The sequence below is a fragment of the Copadichromis virginalis genome, linkage group LG14, assembly GCF_057382275.1.
Source record: "Copadichromis virginalis isolate Kocher_CV1m ecotype Utaka linkage group LG14, C_Virginalis_male_GT1.1, whole genome shotgun sequence".
NCBI lineage: Eukaryota > Metazoa > Chordata > Actinopteri > Cichliformes > Cichlidae > Copadichromis > Copadichromis virginalis.
In genome coordinates, this window is record NC_140631.1 from 8,482,871 (window position 1) to 8,502,424 (window position 19,554).

Here is a 19,554-nt window from a genome sequence, read left to right on the forward strand (position 1 = left end):
TTACTGTCACAGTAATAAAAACCAGTTCTCTGGCTATGACCACTAAAAAATCAGCAGAACTGCCAAGTCAAAACTGGATTGAAATGTAGTAACAACGACCGTAGCAGTGTATGGTTAAATATAGCGTGCTAATTTAAATCAAGTATAGTTTTTAGGTCTTTATAGGCTCAGTAGAAACAGTTTCTGATTGTACCAAGGGAAGTAAAGCCTAAAATTACTACTTTTTATACATGTTTTTATAAGATGTTATATCACAGCTAACAGCAACAACCAATAATAGTGTAATATGGACATGTAGTAGTTGAAGTAAAGAGTCTTGGAAGGTTGGTTATAAAACATCCGAAAGCACTGCTCTAATTCACACAAGAAAGTTACAGATCATGTTCCAAAACAAGTAATTCGCCATTGTTAGCTTTTCTATTGTATCGTTTGAAAGACTTCTGATTATGTATTTTCATCTTGGGATTAGCTAATTTTACTTCCTGTAGTTTTGGGGGGAACGCAGACAGTAATGAAGTCACTGATGATGGATCAATATGGTAAAGAAACCAAGTGCAAGAAAAAGTTTTTTTTTTTTCTTTTAACATCTTCAAAAGACCTTTGAAGAACTGAGACTCAGAAAGCGAAATGTGTAAGTTAGAAATTTTAGCAGCTTGTCAGAATCTTGAGTCTCTGGCATTAATCAACAGTTCTCTTTGTCATATGCTTGGGGACAGTAAGATAGTATTTTATTGCTCTTTGAAATCATATTAGTATTGACCCATCTGTTTTTGGAGGGGGGCTTTGAATGCCACACAAAGGACCCCTTTCTAAAGCCCCAAATCTCACCTTACAAGCAAACGTCTAACCAATTATTTCTACACTTTCTCTCTCTGGTCCTCTACTAACTCCACTGTCCTCTCCCAAACCCAAAGGTGCTGCAGCCTTGTCGGGAGCAGTCACCCACACGGTTTCTACTGCAGTCATCGTGTTTGAGCTGACTGGCCAGATCTCCCACATCCTGCCGGTAATGATAGCAGTGATCTTAGCCAATGCCGTGGCCCAGTCCCTGCAGCCCTCCCTCTACGACTCCATCATCAGGATCAAGAAGCTTCCCTACCTCCCAGAGCTGGGCTGGGGTCATCACGAGTATGTATATTCTAGAGAAACACCAGCACACAACAAGACAAATTACAAATAAGTTTTAATTTTGTAAATGCCATTATGCAGAATGTTAACTACTAAACCAAAAGCTAATAAGAATTCAAAAAATAATGGTAAAGGTTTATAGTATGTGCAAAAGGTTAAAGGTCATATAATATCTATGCATCAAATTGTTAAGAAATCTAATTTAACAGTATGCTTCAAAGAAAGGAATAAATTAGGGTTTTGGGAAATGCATTTATTGATTTTGTTAATGATTTTGAAAAGCTCAGTAGCATAGCTTGTAAATGAAAAACCACTATGACCACCAGTGTGTCAGCTTTAGCATAGTGTGAGATTAAACAAGTACAACATGAAAATTACTCAGCATTAGAAGTGTTACTAGGCTAATTTTGGTACCTAGGACAGCTTGAGGCCAGCTATAATTTTATTAGCCCACAGACAAAATGATTTTAAAATGTTAGCATGATAAAGTTGTCAGTGGGCCCAATAAAACTTTATGTCATCTCAAAAAAGAATGCACACATTAATTGGTGGGAGCTGAATTAGAAGATTTATTACTTTGTTATATTTATCTGGTAAATATAAAGGCACCCCTATTATGCTGTTAGCGTAACTTATTATTATGTGAAGTTAAGCATTGCAAATCATAACATGGGAATTTATAAACTTCAGAGGTTGTATGAGAGGGATTTTGCTACCTTGGGGCAGAGTCAGACTCACTGTACCGACATTAGTCCACAGACAGCATGCTAACATTTAGCTTTCAAGTTTTTGGCATGATCACGTTGGCATGATAGCAGTTAAAATACTTTTTGCAGATATTAGAGTGTTAGTCTGAATCCACCGCATTGTTGGAGAAATGATATATATAGTCCCTTTTTAGGTAACTTTCATAAAAGCAGCATTAGCAGCATTATGTACAGCATATTATTATATAGTGGCATTATTCTTGCTGGACATTTGACTACTCTTCTTGGTAGAATTAGCAGAGTTCATGCCGGAAGCTTAATGTCACCCTCTTTTATCGATTCGAAAAACCAGTTTTAATGTGTTTGGGAAAATTGTGTTGTTGGAACACCCAGTAGTGTCAATTTTTCAGCTAAAAACCGCTCCAGAGAAAACAGCAAAACAGCTCCAGAGAGTTATGCTACCACTACCACCATGCTTTATAGTTCCTACACGGTTAGTGTTCATTTTTTTATTGCTCTAAACATACCTTTTCCTTACATTTCTGGTAACTATTTGTGCCAAGTAAAAAAAAAAAAAAAAAAAAAAATCTCTAAAAGGCATCTGGCTTGTGCATGTGAACAGATGTAAAGGTGTCTATTTTGGAGCATTGCCTTCTTTCTTGGTCTGCACCCTCTTAGTCCATGGTGATATTAAATTTGATTCACGGTTGACAGTGATGCAGATGTTCCAGCAGTTTGTAGTTCATGGCAGGTTTACGCCTAGGTGGTTCCTGGGTTATTCCTGAACAATTTCCTCTCTGAGGGTGACAGCGTGAGTCTTCTTCCAGACCTAGGCAATGTAGTGACACATCTGAATAGCTTGCATTTACACAGTTGGTAAAACTGATGATCTCAGAACCTCAGATGTGGCTCCAAGAAACCTTTCTAAGGTGAGAAAGAGACTTCAACTTTTGCATTGTTCTGATTGGTCAGTCCAATGAGTGTTTTCAAAGAAATCCTTTTTAAGCTGGCAAAGGGAAACTGCTAGTTGTAGAGAAATTTCAACCACAACTGTAGATTCTTTAATGGCGCTGATAAGTTTATGGTGGCACTCAGTGACTGATGATCAACCATCGAAGTTATTTCGCAGGGCAGCCTTTATTAGATGTTGCAATAAAGTTAGGATTTGTGGATAAAGATAGCAGGATAATGACACTGTAGCAAAGAGTGGCTTGTGTGGAGTCAAACTGGAGGCTCAGCAGGGAATTTTGTCCTATGTGGCATGCTGTTTAACTATGAATGAAGCGTTGAGACATTTCATTCTGCTGATTACGTCAGCCTAACATACTATGGCTAAACTGTATGAAATATACTGACTGTATGAATACATTTGTGTTTAGTTGCTCACTAAATAACTGAATACACTTGCTTCAGCATTAGTCTGCAGTGTTTTTTAATGGCTTTGACTGTTGCCTTTAATTTGGGTGCTTAAACTCAATCATAGCACTACAGTAAAATCTGTTGCACAAAAATACAAGTGTGGCTGGAGGAACCTGGCTTGGTACATGGCTTTTAATGGACTTCACATTTAATAATAATGCATGCCAAAGACACAATGCTGAATAGGATTACCCACTGCCTGGTGTCATCAGAGCTCTGTGATTCCATATAAAAGCGCTGTTGGTGTAATTGTTTGGAACTGATGTTATAGATGCTGCCAAATCATTAGGTGAACATAATAGTTTAATTTTGATGCGGCATTCACAAATTGAAAGCAATGAGGAAAAGTTTTCTTTGGTCCTCTGCTTGTTCATTATTTTCTGAAGCTGTTCCCTGTAGAGTTACATTTATGTGTGTTGCTTGAGTCCTTCACTTCACAGCATAGGGCTGTGCGATATGACCAAAATCTCATATCCCAATATAAGAATTCTATCGTTATTCTATCGATATAAATCACAAAAATGTAACATTTTCTGTAAATTCTGTGAATCTCTGGCAGCTCGTCTTGCGGGAAGTGTTTCCAGCTGCGCGTCATGTAGCTGGAGTCGAGTGTTTTAACCGATGCATGAAACGATACATTTTTAGACATAAGTTGTAAAGGCCGCTGTTTTCTTTGTGAGTATTTATTATACATCGTGCTGCGGGGAAAAGCCTGTTCTAACGTTTGAGTCTAAGGTTTCTTTTTAGCACCTGGCGGCTCTTTTTTTTAAATTCTCATCCGTAAATAATCTGCTCTTTCACGTGATTCGGTTTATTTTGAAAAGTCTCAACAGGATCTTGAGCTTTATTGTGAAAGGTTTACGTGGAACATAAACAAGCAGACACGCGATGCTGATACTGTCGTTGTTGCTAACCACAACGCATAAAAACAGCTGCTTGTCCGTCTGTAGTGTGGTTATATTAAATATAAGAGAAAGAGAGAACTTTAAGAAATTAATATAGCCACTGCAGTGACCATCAAAATGATGAAAAAATATTGCCGTAAACAGTTTATTTTGTGACACCACGAAAGTAAAAAGATAGACGTTTTTATATCATCATCCGATATATATCGTTATATCGAACAGCCCTATGCCAGCACCTCAGTTGACCCTCGCTGTCCATCTCTTCGTTATCTATTCCCCTCTCACTCTATCTGCTCTGTCCTCCTCTGTCTCTTCTTATTATCTGCTGTGACCTTGTGGCCTCTCAATCACACTCTCACTATCTTGTCTTGTCCGTGTATGCATGTGTATGTCGGGGAGAGTAAGAAACTGCAATGTGAGCTGTGTTTTCACCAAGTAGTTGTTGTCTAGTTTGTAGGTTCCTCTTATTTCTGATTATATAATGCTATTTGTAGCAGGGAAGACATGCCACATGAAAAAGCTTGAGGAGGCTGTTTAGCACTGCTGTTCGGTGTAGGTTGGAATATTATTCTCACTTATATTTGTAAAGTTTTGTAAACCAGCTAATCTTCTCTCACACAAACTGAATCTTCTCGTTGGAAACACTTTGGTCAAAAAATAAAACCTTTTTTTTTCAGTGGCCTGTCTAAAAGATTTTTCCAGTGTGGCACCTTTTTCATCTAACCTCATTACTGCCAGCTGTTGCAGTTCAAATTAGCTGCATAAAGCATAGGTAGCCTTTATCTCAATGTATCCTAGTGGTCATTGTGATATTACAAGAAGCCTAAAAAGAATTTTCCCATGAATTCACATAACGCAACTTTCTACAATAATATTGTATGAATCCTGTAATGCCTAAATAAGATCCAAGTTGTCTATGCATGTACCAATAGGCATAACGATAAGGGCCAAACTGTGATGGCTGGACAGCTGGGTCAGAGCATCTCCAAAACTGCAGCTCTTGTGGCATGTTTCCAGTCTGCAGTGGTCAGTATCTATAAAAAGTGGTCCAAGAAGGAACAGTGATGAACCAGTGACAGGGTCATGTGTGCCCAAGGCTTTTTGCCACAAAGCAAAATTGTTCAGTTTGAGGAGCATACCAATGAGTTTGAGGTGTTGGCTTGGCTTCCAAATTCCCCAGATCTCAGTCCATAGGAGTATCTGTGGGATGTGCTGGACAAACAAGTCTGATCCACAGAGGCTTCACCTCACAACTTACGGCTTAGAGGATCTGTTGCTAACATGTTGGCAGATAGCACAGCACACCTTCAGGGGTCTAGTGGAGCCTATGCCTCGACAGTACAGGCTCTTTTACCAGGATAAGGGGGACCAACACTATATAAGGCAGGTGGCTGTGTGTGTGGATCTTAATGATTATGTTTGCAAATGTTTAAAATCACACATGCATAGAGTGTGTGTGTGCGTGTGTGTGTGCGTGTGTGTGTGTGTGTGTGTGTGGGGGGGGGGGGGGGGATATGAGCCTGGACATATTGAAAATAAGTCATGACACAACCATCTGTCATTTTCTGTATATAACAACACGTTGCCAGTATTGTGAATCCATATGATAGGTATAATGTGTTTGTTTGTGTGTAAACACTGAGCACGTACACAAACTCTTGGAATCATCTATCTTCAATAACACATAGGCCTCCATGAACTTGACTCGTTATGCAGAAAGCTCTTACCTACCTCCTCCTTCATTTACTCTATTTTCTTTGGTGCCTCTCTCCTTACTCTCTCTCACACACCACTTTCCATCAGCAGGCCTGTGTGTGTGCGTGTGCGTGTGTCTGCAGCATACGCAGGTGGAGGCGGACCTGTAGGTGAGACACTGTAGGTAGGTAGTGTGGCCTGCTCCAAGCAGAACGTGTTTTTCACTCTAACTGGAAATTATCCATCTCACACCCACGCAACCATCCACCCACACACACACTCACAAATCCAGGAACACTTGTGTAATGCCTGCCGTGCAGTGCACGCGTATGATAGCATGTACATTTGCTCATACTCCCACACAGGCATGGACAGAATTCGATTTTTTTTTCAATGCTTTGCTCCCGCACAACTCTTACAGATATGAGTGCAGATACAAGCAGACATGTTGAGATGGACACAAATACAAAGATCTTATATATGATCCGCTGCGGATATGAAACCTTTTCCTGTGCCTTCCGTTCTTCAACACTGGAGTGGTATTTGAAAGAAAGTGTGGCGACTGTTACATAACATCACTTTCCATGTGTTTGTCTTTTGTTTATTCTGTCACTTTGCTTTTCTTAGTCATTTCATAATGGCCAGTTCTGATTGATTGAATAGTCTATAGTCCGCTGTTATCTCTATTTTTCTGACAATAATTGGAGCTCCGGCAGATGATCATTACAGCCCTTTAGTTATTAGTTTTCACCGCTTGTCCTGAATGTCTGCACCCTCTTCACTCAAGCATGTAGAAACCTAACAGCCAAACCTTCCCCCCATTCTGCCCTGAGCAATGCGGATGATCTATGAAGCCTGGGTTTATAACCCTCTAAGCTTGTTTCTCTTGGCTCAAACATATAGGTTGATGCTCACTTCGATATAAGTCAGACTGATCAGTATCTTCCTGCCCAGTCTTTGCAGGGGAGGAAGGTCCAATTAAGAAGAAACCAATCACATTTCATCAACTGCCTTTGATATCTCAAGGGAAATTAGTCTTGGCAGTGGTTGTGGCCAGTTCAGAGGCATGCATTACATTATTCCCTCAGATCCACTATCAAATTAAAAGAGGCTGCTATTGCACCAGAAAGGATCTTTTTGCTCACCTTTTTTAAAAAAATTTTTATTTTCTGCTTTCCATTGCAGACTAATAGAGCACTGTAACGATTCAGTTCCTTCCAATGGTTTTTTTTCTCTTAATGATAACATTAGGTATGTAGAGAAGCAGGAAAATCTTTAGTGGTGCCCAAAATATGCTGAATTTCATTAACATTTCATGGTCTCTGATCATGGTTTGATTTACAAGATGTCTAAAAGTGGTGAGTTATTGATAACAAAGATAAAGACCTTCTATTACTTTCATTTAGATTACAAAACTGCATGTTTTTTTTCTAATTGTCCTCTTGTTATATAGCCATAGGGTTATGGTTTTGGCAAGCTTTGTAAAAGGGTGGGAATAAATCTAACAGGCACATGCCTGCTGAGGGTACATAAAATCAAAAAGTTATGTTTCAATTATTAATTTCTTTCTAGGAGTCTACTTTCCTCACTATAAGGATTTTTCTTTGGGACCATTTTTTTCTGAAACTAAATTCCAAAGTGCTTCCGATGAAAAATGAAAGCTGGTGCCACTAATGTCATTTTTCAGTGCTGTGAGGCACACAAACAAGATTTAGTTCACCTCCATTGTGTACAGTGGAAGTAAATACCTCAAAACCTAGACAAATAAATCCAACACTGTCTGAATTTAGATACTGAGTCAATCATTTCCTGGAATTACGGTAATATTGGACAGTTTTTCAGCCTCGAGATTTCTGTCCAGTGGCATTAAAAAAAATACTGGTTCTAGAAGAACTCCCTTCCTGTTTTCATGTTCTTGTCTAATATGGTTGAGATACTGCTCTTTACAGTGTAGGTTAAGTGACCCTCGAATACTGTTTGTAAAGTGGAATTAGGCTTTGATACAACACCTCAAGAGAGTCAATAGAAAATCTTTCTGCAGAACTGTGTTGTTGCCATTCATTTCCCTAAGAGGGATGTTGGACTAACTTCATGCATTGTGTGTATTAAAGAGGAGCTGGCAGACAATGGTCATCAATTTACCTTTGTATTTAAAGCGAGGTCAATGTATTGACTTGTCACCACAGAAGGAGCCTGCATCCTGGCACAGCTGCGGAGGCTTGGCAGCGAAAACCACTGAGTGACTACGGTCATGTTTGCAGGTTTTGGCAGGCTCAGGCTTTCTCAGGGAGAGAAATGCGAGTGCTTCTGACTGGTGTACTGGGGCGTACGATTATGCTGAGGCAAGAGCTGCTCGCGAAATGTCACCCACTTTCCAATACTGTACGCAGAGCACCAGCATCCGGATGACGTGTCGACAGAGTAAGGTGTTATTGGATTGACCGGTCAGCTGAAAGAAGGATGTGCTGTCAAAGCCGTACAGTATGTGGGGGGAAGTGTTTATAGATCCATGCACTAATCAAGCTTCAGTTGACAGTTCATCAGAGGAAAAAGTGCATGACAGTCACACAAAATTTTTACAAGTCAGCGACAAAAGGGCTATTCAGAGGAATGTTTAAAAAAATTAAAAATGAATTCTCGCATCCATCTTTCTTATTCTCACTTTTTTTTCTCATCTTTATGACCACTTGATAAATGTCTCTCCTCTTTTCTCATTTCAGGAAGTACAATATTCGTGTTGAGGACATTATGGTACGCGACGTGCGGTACATCACACTCAACTGCTGCTACAGAGACCTGCATAACGTGCTGCTGACGGGCCAGCTCAAAACGCTCGCACTCGTGGAATCAGCTGGTACACACAAACACACGTGCACCATCGTAGAGATCAGTATAAAGTCTGAGTAACACATTTAGAAGTTTAGTTTCACGTTATTCCACTTGTTGATACACAAACAGGTTTCATTGCAATACATACACTTATTTCCAATGTCCAGATATTTTTTCTATAAGAAACCACATGACTATATTTATCTGTGTCTACAGCACAAATAGAGACAAATTTTAAAAATGTGTGCATGTCTAATAATTAACTTCAAAGGTTTGTCTAAAAACTGAAATTTCGAACCACCAGGGGTCAATATGGAGCCTATTGAAAATCACCAATGTGTAAAATTGGTTACTATTAGCCCCGTTGTGCCATTTGAATGTTATTTCATACATTTTCTACAAAGTCGGCATCATTAATGCTTTGAATCAGTAAAACCTTGTTATTGCGTTGCATTTTATGATGAAATCTGCCCACGTTTACCACTGCTGAACACAACTTTTAATTAAATTAATTGTTGATTGATTGCAAAGTTACCCCCTAGATGTTCTTAGCCACTTTCTCTGATATGAAGAAAGTCAGAGCTCCAGCACTCCAGATTTCTGAGAACACTTTTGGCATAACTGCATCCCTCTTTTGACTTCAGAGCCACTGCATGGCTGCATAGCTCTGCTGATGTGTGGTTCAAAAATAACAACCCTGAAGTCAGTAACCAGTAGTCAGTAAAAACCTCTTGAGATTGTTTGCCTTCCACCATCTACTTTCCTTTCTTGTGACTATGTTAGCTTGCGGGTGCATTCGAGGTGTGTCTGGCTATTTTATTTTAAGTGTGTGCACTTTGCACACAAATTAGTAGGTGGCCTGGATTCAAATTTCCAATGGGCCAAAATCGAGTTTGAAACGCGTAACTTAATGTGTCAGAATGCACTGGTTTATATATTTATGACACAGCTCTGTGCTGTAGTCTTTGTTATAACAAAACAGAATAAACTTTATTTGTCACTTCTGAGTTTCTGCTCAATTTCGAATGAAATCGAAGGCTGAGCTCAACACAAACTGAACACACAGCTCCCACTCCCACTGACATCTGTGCTTGTTAGCATACAGTGTGCACAGTCTGTAAACTGGTTTCGTTTGGCAAATCAAATTAGTCTTTCAAAAGATGGTTGTAAACATACACGGCAGACCCAGTGGCATTTTGATACTTTTTATTAATGCTTTGACAGTTGCTGTCCACAATACTCACAGAGCTGCAGCTCTCCCGCTGCCCGCTCAACATTATCACAACAACAACGCCAACCACAGGACCCAGTACAATATTTAATTCGGTGGGGTGTGATTGCGGATGCGGTGCAGGTGCGTCCACCTCCTCTGCACGGCACCGCAGGCCACGCCCCGCCACAATGGTCAAATTGGACAAATCACTGGCCTTAAATGGGCATTGAAACTGCACTAATATTTCCCAGTGGCCCAGATTACTGTGTATAATTGAAATGTTGCCACTCATACTGTAGTATGAGTGACTACAAGCCCACAGAGAAATGTTGTATAACCCAACACTGTTTTAATTGGTTGTATTAATCTCAATTATCTTTAGCTCATTATACTTGTTGTCTTGTACATAACTCCATTCTCATTCTTGTTTCCAGCTGCAGCAGGTTGCTGCTGTCAGCAAAATAGCTCTGACATGCCCACTGCATAGCACAAAGCTGCATAATTCTCTGTTTGACACATCCTATATAAAAGATGAATGTTCTGGCTCTGAAAAGGTTCTTTTCACCTACATTGTTGTCAGTGATCAGGGACTACCATCAAAGCAAACAGGGTCTGAGTCATTCAGTGAGAAGTGCCATGCATGGGTCCCCTGATATTTAAAAAGAATATAAAGATTTGTTGTTATTCATGACTAAAGACCCTACTTTAAGAGTACTAAGCATTCATTTAAATCAAATAAGAAAACAAATAACAAAATTTCAATCCATCCATTTTCTGCCTAAGCAGAGAAAAGCCCAACTGTATCCCAGACCACCTCCTCTAGATCACTGAGGTGTTCAAGGCGAGACATAATCACCATTTCTCACATTCATCTGTGTCACAGTCAGTATACGTTGTGTATGCCTCTGTCCTCATGAAAGGACTTTAAGATTTAAAAAAAAAAAGACCACTTTTTTGATTAATGTCTATCCATAATTGTCACTTTTCACCCAGACATCACACAACATTTATGTACCAGAATGCTTTACTGTCCTTTTAAGTGACATCTACAGTGGCACTGAGAGGGCAAATGCACTGCAACTTAAGAAAATACCAGTAAATAGAAAGGCGATGCAAAAGTGCACAAAATGCAACAGAAGTTGACTAAACCCCAATGTAAACAGAGAAAATACCTCAATAGCTTAAAAAAACCCCAAACAATGTACATTTGTGAAAGGCTGTGTTTGTTTTGCTCACAGATTTTCAGATTTTAAGGGCGCAATCCTTACAGTTCCCATGCAGAATGACCCATTCTGGGTCCTTTACATAACCTAAATGTCCAGTGACGTTTCCAGCAGATATTTAAAGTGAATAGCAACAGTTAATTGTTGACTGCCAGCTTCTGTGTGCCCAAAACTGTCCCTTTTTAATGTGTTACAACTAGAGATGGCACGATACCACTTTTTTATGTCCGATACCGATACCGATATCATAAATTTGGATATCTGCCGATACCGATATGAATCCGATATAGTGTCTTTTAATCAACAAAACTGTTTTTTAAAATATCTTGCTGCATTTTGCAAGTCTGCAAGTTCATACTCAAGTTTAAAACAACAACTACACTAAAGCTATTCTGTTATACCTGTATACAAAAAAAATATTTCATAGTTCAGCAATACTGATCAATCTAATAAACTTAGACCTACACCATCCTCCCTATTCTGGTATTTTAAAGAGTACTTAGCGTAAATATTAAGCAACCTAACTAATAGGGTTCCAACTCCCAGCAACAACAAAAATAAATAAATAAAAAATAGGGAACCACCCCTCACGCGCCACCTCATGATGCTTAATCGACGTAATCAACCTTAATTTGATGCAGTGTGAAAAAAAAATGCACAGAAATCAATTATTTTTCAAGAAATATTAAATAGATCCAACATCTTTCTTCAACAAAATTGCAGACTGCACAGATGGTACCTTCCCAAAGTAAAAAGTACTATAGCTTACTAGGGTATATATATTAGACTTAATAGTCACTATATACAGTAATTGACTTCTATTCATTTTACATCAAATTAAAACTTTGGGTGTCAGATAATTATTTATTAAAAGCTCGACATTTTAAATGAGAATAAGAAAGAAAAGTATGTCTTTGTGCCCCCTTTTCCCTGTTCATGCCCTATCGGCCCCCCTGGCTAAACTTTGCTAGATCCGCCCCTGCACAGTTACCAGCCGTCAGCTACGTCGAAAAAGATCCTCGAGTAGAAAGTAATATTAAATACATTCTAACAATAGCTGATCAAGCTTAAACGTGCTGCTGTTGTTCAGCCGCTGGTTTCCTCTTTCTGGTGCAAAGTGGACCAAAAACAAACAAGAGAGACGGACTCGCGACAGAAAAGCCGATCAGCTGATCAGTTTCACGATTGAAGTAGCAGCAGGAGAGGCAGTCGCTTGTTAAGCTTAACGCAGGAATGCTTTACAAACATTCAGAGATGGACTTACACACTTGCTTTACTTCTCTCGGGGATAACTTTGTCGGAGATGAAATGCCAGGTTGCTAGCGAAGCTCCACATGCTATCCACACCATGACAGGTCCCGCATGCCACAGCCACTGCTCCGACGTGCTAACGTTCTGAGGTGAGTTACATCGTGTTGCAAGTTTTGTGAGGTGCTTTCGTGATATTTAATGGATCGGATTACATTTTTTATTTTTCTCCGATATCCGATCCAGTAATTTAGGTCAGTATCGGACCGATACCGATACGTAATATCGGATCGGTCCATCTCTAGTTACAACAAAGAGAGAGAAAAAAAAAAGTGTAAACTTCCAAGCACCCACCAGTGTGAAAGTGATATAAGAAACACAACAGTTATTACAGTAGTAAATCCTGTGTGAGAACAGTGTGCTAATCACCCCGTCTGATGTGCTATTCATGTCATTGTTTCATGCTGCTGCTGATGTTGCTGTAAGCGCACTAAAAACAAATTCCAGCGCCCTTGGTGATGTGCTCATTAGTTTAATTGATTGATTGACAAACCTGCCTGGGTGCAGGCTGCTGATCGCGCCGGCCGCCTCGCTGAAGTGCAGATTTGGTATTCCGAGCGCTGTTTCAATTATGCAGTCGTGCAGGAACAATTAGCTTCGGCATTTAAGCAAATACATAATCAGCACGTACTGTCACAAAGGCAATTACTTAAAGCAAGTAAGCGGCCACCCACACGCACACTCACTCGCACACATACACACACTACTTAATACACATCCACTGCATTCTTTGCTTTTGTTATGTAACTCAGCTGAGCTCTCTGCAGTGCTGCGACATGCGTTTGGAATTGGCTGCAGTTAGCTCGCCCTTTGTCCCTGAAACAAGTTTACATTATCTTCACTTTTCTCGCCTCTGCAAACTTGCTCCTCCACTCTTTTTTGTCTTCTTCTTACCTCTCCCTCTTCCTCTTGTGCCTCCTCTCCCAGAGTCAATGATCCTGCTGGGTTCCATCGAGCGTGCCCAGCTCCAGTCGCTGCTCTCACAGCAGCTCGGCCGTGCCAGGCGGCTGCAGTACATCAGGGAACGAGCCGTCGAGGAGAAGAAACGCCTATCCATCGTGTCGGACCCAGCCAGCGACGACAACGGCAGCCAGCGCACCAGCCAGGAAGTCCGCTTCCAGGTGAGAGGTTGCTGGATCACAGAGGTCTAGCGTTTTCACCTACACCTCTGTGAAAGAATCTCAGCACAGGTTTTAAACGAAAGTAACAAATTCAGCATTTTTATTTCTTCTACCTGAACTTGTAGGTTATTGATGTCTGAGAAAAGACAAACCTGCAGTGTCTGCTTACTAGATTATCTGCATGTGCAATGTGAGCCAGAGCCCCCAGCTGCCAGGCCTCTATAACACACTCTGTTCAGGAGACAGAGACCATGCCTGTTATATCTGTAATATTAAAATTTTCCTTTTTGATATCAGGTGTCAGATCAGGTGGCTTTGACCCCTCCCATAGTTATGCTGCTGAGAGATTCCCCATGATGCACTGAGCATGTCTCCTCTGTGTAACTACGTTGCATTTCACTAACTTTGTATCATCTCTTCTTGTGGAGTTTGTGCTTCTTCCTCTCTGTCAGATGTCTCTGACCCTTCACTGTGCATGTTTGATCTTTTGATCTGACCTGACCATGTTTATTGTTCACTTGTTTTTATTGCTTATTGTTTATTTTTCTCACTGCTCATTATTTTTCTCTTCCTTCACCCCAACTGATGGAAAACCCTGAGCCTGGAGGTTTCTTCCTGTTAGATTGGAGTTACTTTCCCCTCTCCATTGCCAGTGCTTGTTCCAAGGGTTTCTATCAGTATGGCAAGGTCTTGAATTTAATGAATGTGTGAGGTTATCTGTGTTTTTTATTTTTATTTTTTTAAAGAAAGAAATGGAAATGGGCAGCCAGGTAAAAGATAGATGTCCACATTGGTTGCAGGTACTGCACTGCAGTGCTTAAACTTGAGATTTATCTCCCTTTTCCCCATCTTTTATCAGTTTGCACTGAGTGGCTGAGCAGAACGCCCTCAGGCATGGATGTGGAAGCAGGAACAAGGAGTGTGTTTTGTGCACAATGCTCATTTCAGTCTCTTCTTTTCTTTGACTTTGTGCCTTCTTACCACTCTTTGTTACTGCCTGTATTTGTAGTAAAGGCAAATAGTTACATTGATGATTTTAAATTTGCTATAACATCAGTCATGCAAAGCTATGGCTGTGGAAGACTAAAGATATGAAGCGGGAATTGAACATAATGGGTCCCCTTTATATTTAAGAAAATAATATATACAGTGTAGAAAAGCATGTAGCCATGCTACTGCCCAGAAACTCTGGGTAATTCAGGATATTTAAAAATAGGCAGGTTCACATAGTTTCCCATCTACAGTAGGGTATACAAGTACCCTACCTTTTCTTTTTTCATAAAACTAACCAATATTGTTTTTACCAAATAAAAATATTTTTAGGTCATGGAAATGGCAACAGGGCAAGTCATTGAAGTCATGAAATTTTACAAGACCATCACAAGCATTCTTTTAGTTCTCAGCTCCTGCTGGTTTCTTTTCTTTCTTTGTCCCTCGTGTGTCCCCATGTGTTTACTTCCATTATGTAAACCTGCAGAAGTCCGTCACTTTCTCCACACTCACACTTTGAGTGCGGAAAAATAACAGAGATGCTGATCTCTTAAGCAGGATTGGACCTTTTTAATGCATTTTCTTATCTTTGTGTGTGCGTGTGGGTGCGTGCGTGTGCGTGTGCGTGTGTGTGTGTGTGTGTGTGTGTGTGTGTGTACGCACAGATCTCAACTGAGGAGTCGTCCTTCAGTCCCACTCGTCCAGTACCTCATAAGCCCCTCAAACCCGCTCTGAAAAGACCCTCTGCGGTGGAGCGACCCACCGAGCTTCCCACCAGTAAGAACTGCACTTGCGTACACAAACACACGCAAAAAACAGGAAATCCAAAAGAATCAAGAATAGAAAAATGTTATATCTCTGGAAGAAACGTGAGCGATTCTGTCTTTGTCTGTAAACTCACAAAATGCTAATAACGGCACTCAGTCTCTGGTCCTCACATGATTAATAAGCTCTTGCAGCTGTCTTCATCTCTAACTGTTTGTATGCTTCGCCACAAGGTGTCAACACAGTGTACTCATTTTTCTATCTCACAGTTTCAAATGGCGGTTTTTGCTTTGTGGCCACTGTTAAATGACAAAACCGATAAGTTAACTAACAGAATGCAGGATTTGTACAGTGTCTTAACAAACCTGGCTTAGAATATCAAGAGTCAGTAGCCACAACAGGCGCTTTTGTACCTCTTTGTCCACTCTTTGTTTTTGTGCTGTGTCAGTGCTGGTGTGATTTCATTTTAGATGTTGGATTTTGTTAAGGCTAAAAGCTGGATGGCATATGCCTGCTAGTTCCCATTTCTGCACAAAACTTGACATTGATTAATTCCTGTAGGAATACACGTAGGCAGTTAGTACATACTCCTGTTGTATCTGAATTATTATTTATAAGGAGATGTCTTTATTACATATGCTATAAATACCATATATTCTATATTATATTTCTATACCGCTTTCCTTTTGCACCGTGCCACCAAGACAAAATCCTCATTCGTGTACAAGCTTGGCAAAAAACCTGATCATGTTTCAGATGAGTGGAAGAGGGTTGCAAAGCAGTTTACATAGGCAGTTTGGTTACAGTACTCACACACATAGCCTTCCAGTCCATTGAACACTTAAAATATAGGATTACAAACCAGACACAGGGTATAGGAGCAAAGTGAAAATGAAGACATCTGGAGCAACACACTTGTTTTCTTTCACATGTTGGAATGCCATTTCGATGGGAGAGGTGCTATGAGCTGCATACCTAAAAGGCACCTAACCCTGGTTCCTCTCTCTGTTTCAGGCCCACATGATCATTCGGGTATTGCACTGAAGAACCTTTTCTGCTCCAGTCCAGACACAGAAGCCCTGGAGGTGAGAGAGTCATGTCCTTGAATACACCCAACAACAACGGCGCCAACACACACACACACACACACACACACACACACACACACACACACACACGCAGTGGCTCACATCCTGTTGTTCACACATTCTGTACACCCCCATAGTCCTATGCTATCTCTCACATACAGTCCTTCACGCTCTACAGTACAGTACCACACACACACACACACACACACACACACACACACACACAGTATCTCAAACAGCTTCAATATAAAACCTCTTTCAGTTTGTCTCAGCCTTGCATCCTGCAGAACTTTAAAGGAAAGCTCTTCACTCCCGCATCACCCCATTAATGGCTTGTTTCATAGAAATAACCCTTCAATTTATGTATTTTTTCTCAGTATTGCAGGGAAGTTTTGCCGTGCCTTAAGTGGCACTTTTTGCCAAGTCAGATTGACATTGAGGTTGTTGTTAACATTGTGTGCTTGTCTCTGGTCACTCCGGAAGAAAAACAACAACATGGAGAGCCTAATGTCTCCTGACATCAGGAGGTCTTCCAAACGGGTCCGGATATCCGTCGTGGTAAGAGCCACCGATCTGGGCCTGGAACTGCCTGTCAACAGGTTCATCAGTCAATCAACTGATTGTCACCCTACCATTCCATCCCAGGGCTAATCCTACATGCCGATGGATGTGATGATGCATGCCATCGTGCTAAAAAAGTGCAGAACATCGTCTTTCTTGTCCAGCCTGTAACTCCATCTGACCTCTCACTGCCTCTAGTCAGTGATATTATTGGCAAAGGCTGCCATCCATTCAGCTTAACCAGTTTCCACTGGTCCGATGGTCAGTTAAGGTTATGCAGAGTACTTGACCACTGAAATCCACTACTCCTGAGTGCTAATGCCAGCGATGCATCATTGGGACCTGTGTGCCATTGTGAACCAAATTGCCTTTTTTAGTTTTTGGATAAAAAGCATGATGTGGTATGCACGACACCACCAAGCATGCACTAGTTAATAGTAAGGGTAATTTAACTGTGCCCAAAAATACTCATAAATTACTCGAATATTTCATTTGAGTTTATTTAGAATTTTATCAAAAACTAATGCAAATCCTCAGATCCTGTGCATCAGATGAAGCCTTTTAATTGTATTAAAATGGAAATTCAATGGCAAAAGAACAGCCTACACCACAATTTCTGCCTGAAATAAAAATTTGAAAAAAATATTAAAAGTTTTAATCCATCCGCTCATTATTTGCTGCTTATCTGGGTTTGGGTTGCATGGAAGTCTAGACTTTCCCCAACCTGGCCCTCTCTCTTTTCTACTTTGTCTGATAAAAGTGAAGGGGCTCGGAAGCTCCACCCACCTTCTTTAGCAGAAGATGTTTGCTGAAAAGAAGAGGCAAGGAATTTAAAGTGGCTTGTTTCAGATAGTGGATGAATTGAGGTGCTCCACCAGGCCCCAGTATGAGATCAAAAGAATTATTCTGACCCGAGTCCAGAAATTGGAAACAAGCATGTTTGGTCCAGTTTAATAAAACCTGTTTAATGTGATTCATGTTGCAAAATTTATTTGTCATTGTGGATCTAAAGTCTTCTCCACTTTGACATGGTCCAGCTACTGTCTTATTTTATTAAGATGTAGTGAAGCTGTGGTCAAGTATTCTTCAAGGACAATACTGTTCAATCATGCATGCTGTGCTGTCCATCATCAGCCGTGTCACCCGAGGCGTCCAATCAGTGATCGCCTCCCAGAGCAGGCTCTGCCCTGTTTCTGGTGTGACCTAAAATCTGGTGTTATCTTTTGCAGCCGACTTTAAAAGCTCTGGCGGCCCACGTCTTAAGTGTTCAGTGGGGGGGAGGGAAAAGTCGTGCTGTGGCAGACTCACCTGTGCATGCAGCATTAAATATCAGAATAGGAGCATCATATCTCTTCATTAGCATCAGGCACGTTTTAGAATGGCAGCGTTCTTAGACAAGCTCATGTGAAATGATGATGATGATGCATGAGAAGTATTGGGAAGTACCGGAGAATATCCGTGTAAACTGGAATGCTCATCCCGCCATCCAATTACTACAGCATGTCACTCAATGGAGCAAGTGTCTGATTATAAATTGAGAAAAAGGATTTGGCGACGTAGGATCAGTCAGCATTGCATGACAAATGATCAGACATCAGCAGACTACACCAATTTCTGAAAATCAAACACTGTTAAGGTCAATTAATCATGTATTCTGATAGAATAAGTTCACATTTGTTCATTAATTACCATCAATGATTTATTCATAGTCTAGCCTTTGTCACATCAAACTGTCACATTGTTTTTCACTCATCACATGTCGCTTCATTCACTAGGAGCCACCACCCAGCCTAAAGAGTTTCTTTGCGGTGAGCATGTTGTCCACATTCCTTTGAAACATTTTTGGTTAAATGTCTGGTTCAGACTAATATTCAAAAGCAGTATATATAATTTTTCAATCTTTTGATTCAAAACTTCAAATTGTTGTGTTATCATCACAACGTAATCAAGCATACCAAGCGCACTGAAAAAAGAAAATAGAAAAGAGAAGACCACTTTATTTTCACTCATACTTGGCTTGCAAATTTTGAGTCCTGGAGATATTAGTTTGTCTGGTTTCTGTAAGACTTTAGTGGAGCACCGAAATGTTTGTTTGTTTGTTTTTTAATTAATAACAGCTGAGCCGAATGACCAATAAAAAAAATAGGTTGAGTATTTACTGTAGCTCGGGTGTGCTGAGCTGTAGCCCCTTATCTGTTTGACACACACTGCAGAAAGCAAAGCGGTCGGTGAAGTGACGGGTGGAATTTTACAGGAGCTGACAGTACGGTCATTGCAGTATGCCAAGCAAACAGTCAAATCACAGATTTTCTGCAAGAAAGATATTTCTTTTTGTTTGAAAGGCGTGGCGGCATGTGGGAACAGACTCGTACAAAATAAGCTAACTGTGCCGCACAGAGTCAAACACAGCCCAATGAGAATCTTCTCTTACATGTAGAGAAATATGTGAGTGGCATTAACAGCTGTCCATTCATCTTCTGAAACACACAGGGCTAACACGGAGAGAGAAAACCATTTGCCCTTACCTTGAAACATGTTTTCTATATTTTAGATTTTACGGGAAAAAATGCCTTCCGACAATATTAGTCGGTGTTCGTGGACC

At 40.4% G+C, this 19,554-nt stretch overlaps 1 protein-coding gene across 3 annotated transcripts in view; it reads left to right on the top strand.

Moving 5' to 3' along the window:
- LOC146693359 (chloride channel protein 2-like) overlaps window positions 1-19,554 on the top strand; it is a 183,386-nt gene that overhangs the window by 135,305 nt on the left and 28,527 nt on the right. For all 3 annotated transcript variants that reach the window (XM_085479176.1, XM_085479177.1, XM_085479178.1), the window contains 6 exons: window positions 915-1,128; window positions 8,575-8,708; window positions 13,355-13,548; window positions 15,204-15,315; window positions 16,318-16,388; window positions 16,875-16,949. In XM_085479176.1, the coding sequence (XP_085335302.1) occupies window positions 915-1,128; window positions 8,575-8,708; window positions 13,355-13,548; window positions 15,204-15,315; window positions 16,318-16,388; window positions 16,875-16,949 (800 nt within the window). The remainder of the gene's footprint in view (window positions 1-914; window positions 1,129-8,574; window positions 8,709-13,354; window positions 13,549-15,203; window positions 15,316-16,317; window positions 16,389-16,874; window positions 16,950-19,554) is intronic.